Here is an 8,647-nt window from a genome sequence, read left to right on the forward strand (position 1 = left end):
GACACCTGGATCCATACTGGGATGCCCAGTCCCATGCTGGGACACCTGGATCCATGCCAGTTCTTGGGGCCAGCAGGAGCTCTGCCCCCCACATCAGTGCCCATCCCCATGGAGCAGCAACCCCTGGGGCTGAGGACCCCACAGGGTGAGGCCTCTTTGGGGTGCTCAAGGGACAGCTGTTGACATCCCTCCCCCAGCCTCACTGCCCCCCAGGCTGCCCAGGACCCCCAGGACCCCATCCCCATCACCTCCCTGTCCCCTGGAGCTGGAGACCCTGCCCTGGGCTGAGGGAGGTGGGGAAGGAGCCACGGGCAGAGCTCCCCCAGCCCTGGGAGATGCTTTAAGAAGGGGCAGAGCCACAGGAAGACCCTTGGCAAGCTCCCCAAGACCCCCCCCCCCAAGTGTGGGGGTCACCTCCCCACCATCCCCACCCCCCCGGGGTTATTTCTGGAAAGCTGCAGCTTTCAGGCCAGGCTGCAACAAACACCATTTCTGCACGGGAGGTGCTGGGGGGCCCTGCCCTGACATCCCCCCTCACCCTCCAGCACCGTGACACCAGCCCAGGAGCAGGCAGTCCCCTGGCAGCCTCCAGCTCAGAGCTTTATTGAGGTTTTCGCACCAAAAAAAAAAAAACAAAAAGGAAGAGAAACAAAAGAAACAAAAAAACCAAAACAGCACCCAAACAGCAAGGTCACGGCATCAGCTGGTAGCAGGGTCAGGCCAGGCAGCCCCCGGGCCGGGGGGGTGCGGGGGTCCCTCAGCTGTTCTGGAAGCATCCCCGCTGGTGCCACTGCTGGTCCCGCACCCGGCGCAGGGACTGCAGGAGGGGGTGGTTGGCGTCCCACTCGTTCCAGTGCCGGTACTCCCCCTTCTCAAAGACGTGCTGCCGGCCCCGGTACCCCGGGTACTCGTAGCCCACCCACCTGGCAGGAGAGAGGGCAGCGCTCAGCCCTGCCCCGGGAACACCCCCTGCCCCGGCTGCCACCGGAGCTGTCCCCAGGGCTGGCGCTGCCACCACCGCTGTGCCCGGACACGGGGCCACGGAGCCAGGAGGGGTCGGAGAGCCCCTGGCAGAGAAAGGGCCACGGCTCCAGTGGTGCTGCAGGGCCTGGGGGAAGGCTTGGAGCTGTCACACAGCCCTGGGGACACTGTTTGGGTCCTGCTGGCTCCCCACAGGAGGAGGGATGGAGGTGGGTGTGGGGACAGCATCACCATCCCTGCTGTGCCACCACGCCGAGGGACCAGCTGTGGTGCCAGGGGACAGGACCTTCTCGAGGTGTCCCCATCCTTACGTTCCATTCAGAGCCCTGACACTGGCCACACGGTCCTGGAAGCCATGAGCCCAGAGGCTGGGGACATCATCATCCACGATCTCCATCTTCCTCCCGGTGTAGCCCGCGTTCTCAAAGAGGTGAATCTTGTGCTCGGGGCTGTCCTGGGGGGAGGTGTGGATCAGGGGGTTGCCCTGCACACCCCCAGACATCCCTCCTCCCCCAGACCCCCTCCCTGCAGCCCTGCCTCTGGTCCCTGGGGACACGGTGGCCCCGAGGCAGCTGCTACTCACGATCTGGAGGGGCCGGATGGACATCAGGCTGTCACTGTTGTGGCTGTTGGACCAGGAGTCCCAGCGTGGGTAATCCCCCTTCTCCAGCACAAACTGCTCCCCAGAGAATGCTTGCCTCTCAAATCCCAGCCACCTGGGGGACCAGGGGCTCAGGGACAGCAGGGACACCCTCACCCTAAGGTCTTGTCCATCCTTCCCCCCCCCCCTCCAGCACTTACGGGCCAGACTCCACCTGGATGGAGCCCACCTTCTCCAGCTCCTTCTCAGTGATGCTGGGGAGCTCCTCAGTCAGCTCACACTTCTTCCCCTGGAAGTTCTCCAGCTCATAGATGGTGATCTAAGGAAGGGAGAGACCCCATGGGCTGCAGCTACACTGGGGGGTTTGGGGAGAACACCCTGCCCAGAGCAAACACAAGCCCCCCACCCCTGCACACAAACAGCAGCAGAGCCCAGTGCTCCATCTGTGTCCCCTCCATCCCACACCAATGTCCCTGCCAGCTCCAGTACTGCCCCTGCCCTGCCCAGCAGCTCCCAGCAACTGGGAAATGTTCCAGTGCAGCACTGGAATCACAGCAGGTTTGTACTGGGAGGCCCCGGGGGGGTGGGCTGTGGTCTCCTGCCCCCAGCTTGGTCACAGCCCATCCTTGCCCTCCCACTGCTCCCTCCAGATCCATGGCTTCTCCCCTGCCTGGAACAATCTCATATTTTTGGTGTTTTCCTCCAAGTGCTGCAGGTGCACAGACCACCACACCTCCCCCGGACCTCCTGCTCTGAGCAGAGCTCTGAAGCTTCAGGACAAACCCAAACCAGGGCCAAGGACCAGGGCATGGCAGGGAGTGGGGCCTGGGGTGCCCAGCACAATTGGGGACCCTGGGCTGGGGGTCATACCAGCACCCCAAGCCCTGCCTGGGACCCCTGAGCCTGGGACAAGGGCAGAGCCTCCTCAGACAGCACTTGGTGGGGGTGTCAAGGGACAGAGGTGACACCTCTGTGTGTTCAGGAACTTCTTTCCACCCCAAAGCAATAAGCTCCAGGCAGGATCTGCTCCCACCTCCAGCCTTCCCTAATCCGGGAGCAGCTTTTCCCAGTTTCCTGAGCTGTGGGCAGTGCCCAGGGTTGATTCACCTCTAACCAACCTACAAAGCCTAAGAAACATAACCTTTAAAAAACCCCAGATAGTAATAATAATAATAATAATAATAATAATAATAATAATAGCACCACATAAGGAATTTCAACGCTGGCTCCCAGAGGGATGTTTTGCTCTCGGATCCAAGCACGGAGCAGCTGCACCCCCAGCCCCGGGGCCACCGATGCTCTCGGCAGCCACAGAGGCAGCGGCAGCTCCTGCTCCTCCTGCCCGGCAGCAGCGAATCCCCGGGCTGGAGCTTCGCTTCTCTTCTCCTCCCTCTTCCCCCCTCCAGGGTTCCTCCCATCAGTGACACCAAAGCTCAGCTGCGTTCCGGGACCCCGAGCCCTTGGCTGCCCCAGTACAACCCGGAGCACTTGGACACTGGGACCAGCCTGGCTCTCAGCATCACCCCCAGTCCGCCTGTCCGTCCGTCACCAGTTGTCCCCAGTATACCTTGTAAGTGCCACCTCGCTCGCCAGTGCCCTCCCCAGTCGCCATCTGCTCGGGGGGACTTTGCTGCTCGGTCATGGTGCCTGGAAAACCCAAATTGGAGGAGGTTAAAACAGCATCAGCTCTACGGGAGCCTCTAAAGTTATTAAAATTAAGCAGCAAAGGTGAAGCTGGCGTGGGGACAGGGAGGAGAGCTGAGGTGGTTGTCCCCAAAGGCAGCAGCTGCAGATCCCCGGGGGTGTCCAGGTCTCCATCCTCCTCTCCTGCATCCCCAGGTGATGAACCAAACCATCTTCCAGGGACACGGGACCCCTCTCTGACCCTGGGCAGCTCAGAAAACTCCTCTCCAAAAGCCTCTCCTTGGTTTCCGGCGGGTGTTTGCCAGGTTCCAGCTGGTGACATCTTCCCCCCTCCTTGCTGATCCTCGAGGTCCCTTCCAAGGACCTCACGCTCTCCGGGAACATCTCTCCGAGCTCCCCCTGGAGCAGGACACCCCGGCCCAACACCTCCCCCGGTCCCGCTGGCACCAGGGGCTGCCGAGAGGTTCAGACCAACAAATCCCCAGCCCTGCAGCACCGCTCCTGCTCGCCAGACCCCCGCAGAACATTCCCTGCCGTGACACCTCGACTCTGACACGGGTTTTGTTCTTGGTTTGGGGTTTTGTTGGTTTTTTTGCTTTTTTTCCCCAAGCCCCATCCAGTCCAAGCCGTGCCGCCGGTACCTCTCCCGCCGTGGTTCCGCTCTGCCCAGGGCCGGGGGTGGCCCCGCTATTTATGGGTCGGTTCTGAACAGAACAGCACATTATTTGGACGCTGAGGCAGCAGCTGCGTCCACTGAATTCCAGCCCTGAGCTTTCAGCTCAATACTCGGGCTCGCAGCGCGCTATGGGAACCTCATTCACATTTCTCCCGGATGGCCCTTAAAAAATGTGCCACTCGATTTACAGAAGATTAGCGCCGAAACTCACATCAGCACGTTCACTCCTCTTCTTGCCAGGTCCCCTGGAAAACTCCTCCATCAGCAGATTAGTGGGAGGGTTCAGCTTAGAGACCCAGCACTGCGAAAAAGAAAAAAAAAAAGGAAAAAAAAAAAAAAAAGAAAAAAAAAACCCCAACAACAACCAAAAAACCCACAAACCAACAAAAAAAACCCCACACAAAATACTTACAGCTTGTTTGGGCTCCGGACACGGGGTGGGCTCAGCCAGGAGCTGGTGGCACGGCAGGAGAGCGGGACCAGAGCTTGAGATTTGGGGACCCCCTCAGCTTGGAGCATTGCCAGGAAGGTTTGAGCTCCTTTCCTTTGCTCCCCAGCTCAGCTCCCATCCCGTGGGTTTGCCCAGCACACACACAGTGCCCAGGGACACACGGGAGCCAAGTGGGTTGATGGTTCCATCCCTCACCTCCCGGGGGGCAGCACCATCCTGCACACCCCCGCTGCCAAATCCCCTCTCCTGGCTCTCGGGTCCAGTTCCCTCTTCCTCGGGCAGCACTCAGCTGTGTTCAGCCCAGACCCCTCTGTGAGTTGCTGCTCTCCCAGGGGTCTCCACCTGCTCTCAGAGTGTCTTGAAACCAAAGCTACACCTGAAGCACCTCCCAAAGTCCCCAGCCAGCTGCTCTGCTCAGCCAGACCTGGAGCTTCTCTGTTGGCAGAAGGTTGGGCACCCATCCCACCTGCCAGGGCATCCGAGGGAGCTCCCTGTGCCGTGCCAGGCCTGGGACCTGGTTCCTCATCCTCATCCTCATCTTCCCACAGCCAGACTCCTGGGGATGCTCAGCCCCAGCTGGGAGCAGGGGATGCACCAAGGGACCATTCACACCCTGAGCTTTCCTTCTTTCTGTGCTGAGAAGGCAATTGCAAGAACGTGACAGAAGGGGCAGCAGATCCCACTGATTTCTTCCTGACAGAACTCCAATTTCGTTTTGCTGTCAGGCTCTCACATCCCCTTGAGAACTGTCACTGTACCTCCTCCATCCGCAGCTCCTCCAGCCCCAGCAGGTTGGTTCATACCCAGGGGCTGCCTCGACACCCGCAGGAATTGTTGGGAATTCCAGGTGCTTCTGGAGAGGCTTCTCCACCCCTCCTGGAGCATCTCCAGGATCACCTGGATGCACTCTCAGCAGAAAGCTGAGACTCCCACCTCCTGGCAAAGGGAGGAGTAAACCCAGAAGTGTGGGTTTGCTGTTCCACCCCCCCACGGGTGGGACACATGGACACCTCCCAGAACACCACATCCCACTGACTTTCCCCAAGCAGACAGAGCCTGGGCCCCCTGCTCTGCCCTGTGGGTTCCCCCTGATGGGTGCCACCCCACGGGGTCTCTGGGCTGGGACCCCCTGGCTCCCTGCTCAAGTTAAACCAAAGATGCTCCTCATTCCATGGGCAGGAACAGTCAGGGCAGGAACACTGCAGCACCAGATTGGTTTCATAGCCAGGGGAATAAAGGTAGAGACAGAAGTGCCTTTTACCAGGGGCATCATTAAAGCACAGTATTAAATTATTGATGTATTTGCCTTAGGATTCCCACTGAGCTGTTTTGGTGTCTCAGATCCCACATTCAACACCTTGGCATCAAACCACCTCCTGAGTTCAAGCCGCAGGCACAGGTCAGAGTTTGCACAAGTACTACAGGTTACAAACCAAAGTGATGCTGCTGGGGGGGAAAGGGGCAATTCCCAGTTTGTGTTTAGCAATCTGACACTTTGTGCACTTAGGAGCTTGCCAAGAATTGTTTGCAAACAACTGAGAGGGTAAAGCAAACTTCTGTGCAAGCAAAAAGGTGAGGAGGGTTCATCCCTGCAGGGCCACTTCATACTCTCAGGGATTTCAGGAACAGAAACTTTGCCTCTTCCTCAGTGGAACCAAGGCAGCCAGGCTCTGACCAGCTCCTTGAACTCAAGTTAAAGCTACAAAGACAAGAAAAAGGTGAATCTGCAAAGAGAAAAAAATAAAAAGGAAGAAATCCATAACCAGGGACACCAATAAAAGGAACCAGAACCAGTGTGTAAATCCCCAAGTGACCAACAAAACCAGAGGGAGGATTTGTGGTGTAAGGAGAGAGAAGTGCAACCAAAAAAAGCAGCATTTACAAACTCCCCAAAAGGTGTACTTTCACTATTAAAATCCTTCACCTTTCCTGACACAGCTTTTAAGGAAGCAAAATAAGGTGAGCAGCAGTGAGAGGGGGATGAGGGCTCTGCACTCCATGGGAGGACTGGGAGCTCCAGCACATTTGATATTCCTCAGACACCATCAGGAGTTGCAGCCTCCTCTAAGCCAGGTCCCAGTAATTACTGAAAAAACCTACCTGGAGAAAGGGCTGAAGCTGAGAGCTTGTTCCCACCTTGTATTAACAGCAAAAAAACCCAAAAAACCCAAAAACCCAACACCAGGTGGCAACGAGTAAAAGCATAAAAAAAAAATCAAGAAGCTTTTTTTTCAGAATTAAAATAGAATTGTATAAAGTGTATTACAGTCTGGTCTGTCATGTCAGAAGTAATAACATATTTATAGATCTTTTATTACATAGTGATCATCTGGAGAGAAATAGGTATTTAATCCATGTACAACATAAAGAACTGACAGCAGAAAAAACACTTTCCCATTCAACACCAGCTTTCTAAAGATGATTTTTAATTAGACATTTAAGCATTAAACATTTCTCAGTAGTAGGTTAAACTACTCAGTACAGTAAAGTCTCAGTGCATTGTCCAAGCAGGTGTGGAAATGCAGACACATCCAGGGGGCTTTGTGGAAACCTTGTGTTCATCCCCTCAGTTCCCTCCAGCACGGAGCAAACACTGCAGGGACACAACTGCCCAAGGACCAGGAAATCCTCCAGCTCCTGGTAACACCACGCTGTCTGCCTGCTGCCCCCAAACCCAAGCTCCTGTCAGTATTCTCCTAAACAGGGGGAATTCACCTGATTTCTAGAGACTGTTCCAAGGAAGCCCCAACTCCCCCAGTGACTGAGGGCAAGGAAGGAGTTCTCCTTCCCCTCTCACAGCTCCAGGGCTGCCCAACACACACAGGGATTCGACCCAAGGTGTGCCTGAAACCCATCCCAGAAGACCCCTCCAGGAGTCTCCTTTCCCACTGTCATCCAAAGGAAAGGGAAGAATTAAAAAAAAACCTGTGCAATATTCTCCAACCAAGCCAAGAGGAGCTCTTGCTCAGCCAGCTGCCAGCCCAGGGTGGAAAACCTGCAGGAACCTTGGGTGATCCCACTGGGGCTGGAAAACTGCTGGGAGCAACAGCTCTGATGAGAAACAGGGCAAAGCACCAAGCACAGGGGGGTTGGTGGGGTGTTCTTAACAAAGAGAAACTTATTCATGTCCAGGGAGAGCTGAGATGGGAACTGAATCCCAGAGATGCAGAGCTGGGAGCTGTCTGCTGAGATCCTGCTCTGAGCCACCAGCAGGCTGGGGCTGAAAAACCTCCTCAGGCTGCAGCTCCTCCAGAAGAAGAATTGGCACATGGCTTTGGCAGCTGCAAGCTTGGCAGACAGCAGAGCAGGCAATGCACTGCAGCACGAGGCAGGAGCTGCTGCAGCAGTGTGGTGACCTCAGGTCAATCAAGCTCCTCTGAACACTGATCAGAGGGGAAAAATAAAAGGAAAAAAAAGGAAAAAAAAAAGAAAGGAAAAAAAGGGGAAAAAAAGGAAAAAAAGGAAAAAGGAAAAAAAAGGAAAAAAGGGAGAAAAAAAGAAAAAAGAAAAAAAGAAAAGAGAAAAAGAAAAGAGAAAAAGGAAAAAAGAAAAAAGAAAAAGAGAAAAAGAGAAAGAAAAAGAAAAAAAAAAAGAAAAAAGGAAAAAGAAAAAAGAAAAGAGGAAAAAGAAAAAAAAGAAAAAAGGGAAGGAAAAAAGGGAAAAAAAAAGAAACAAAAAAGAATGAAAAAAAAAGGAAAAAAAAAAAAAAAAAAGGAAAAAGAAGAAAAAGAGGAAAATGAGTTCAAGTGCTGGTGCTTTATCTTTAATGTCTAGGGATGCCCATGAGCAGGGTCCAGCCCCAGAGCTGGCATTGCTGTCCCAGCAGGAGGGAGGCTCTGGGCTTGAGCCAGGAGGAACAGCAGGGCAACAACATCCTCCTTGGGATTCATTTTTAAAGGTTTCCTGGAAAAAAGAGCACTTATCTGGGGAAGGAATAAAGCATGTCCCAACCAGACATCTGGGTTGGTTTGGGGATCTGTATCCAAAGCTATGAAGAGGTGGGAGGTACCAGGGATGGTGGTAACACCCCTGGGCTGACAGCTCCCACAGAGGGAAGGAAATCATCTGTGAAACTGGAGAGCACATTTAGGTTATCCCACAAAATCAGCATAAAAATAAAAACTGAAACCTGGTATTTACAGACCAAGGAATAAAAATATGAAGTGGGACTATTCAAACTGCTATTAAAGTGACATTCACAATTAACTGGAACCCTGATCTGAGTGTTGCATCCTCCCTCTTCCCTTCCTTTTTTGTTATAAAAACAGTATTTACAACTTATTTTTTTTTTCCC

General features: G+C 54.4%; 1 protein-coding gene across 3 annotated transcripts; it reads right to left on the reverse strand.

Annotated features, from left to right (window-relative positions):
* Positions 1–644: 644 nt before the first annotated feature.
* On the reverse strand, positions 645–4,492 carry CRYBB3 (crystallin beta B3). 3 transcript variants are annotated; one of them, XM_030460908.1, is made up of 7 exons: positions 4,315–4,492; positions 4,114–4,203; positions 3,150–3,229; positions 1,783–1,901; positions 1,565–1,697; positions 1,293–1,435; positions 645–923 (listed from the first exon to the last, which is right to left on the reverse strand). In XM_030460908.1, the coding sequence occupies exons 3-7, from the start codon at positions 3,222–3,224 to the stop codon at positions 758–760; spliced, it is 636 nt and encodes a 211-aa protein (XP_030316768.1). In that variant the 5' UTR covers positions 3,225–3,229; positions 4,114–4,203; positions 4,315–4,492; the 3' UTR covers positions 645–757. The 3 variants fall into 3 exon arrangements, with proteins under 3 accessions (XP_030316768.1, XP_030316766.1, XP_030316767.1); XM_030460906.1 differs by having other exon boundaries at positions 1,293–1,697; XM_030460907.1 differs by lacking the exons at positions 4,114–4,203; positions 4,315–4,492 and having other exon boundaries at positions 1,293–1,697; positions 3,150–3,254.
* Positions 4,493–8,647: the final 4,155 nt, after the last annotated feature.

Source organism: Calypte anna, chromosome 15 (assembly GCF_003957555.1).
Source record: "Calypte anna isolate BGI_N300 chromosome 15, bCalAnn1_v1.p, whole genome shotgun sequence".
Lineage (NCBI taxonomy): Eukaryota > Metazoa > Chordata > Aves > Apodiformes > Trochilidae > Calypte > Calypte anna.

What these genes read in the sequence shown, in the direction of transcription:
- CRYBB3 (XM_030460906.1), bottom strand. Translation starts at nt 3,224, where the DNA reads ATGACCGAGCAGCAAAGTCCCCCCGAGCAGATGGCGACTGGGGAGGGC. An exon ending in AGCGAGGTGGCACTTACAAG is followed by an intron (nt 1,902 to 3,149) that starts GTATACTGGGGA and finishes TCCCTTCCTTAG; the next exon opens with ATCACCATCTATGAGCTGGA. An exon ending in GTCAGGGCTCTGAATGGAAC is followed by an intron (nt 924 to 1,292) that starts GTAAGGATGGGG and finishes CTCTCCTGCCAG; the next exon opens with GTGGGTGGGCTACGAGTACC.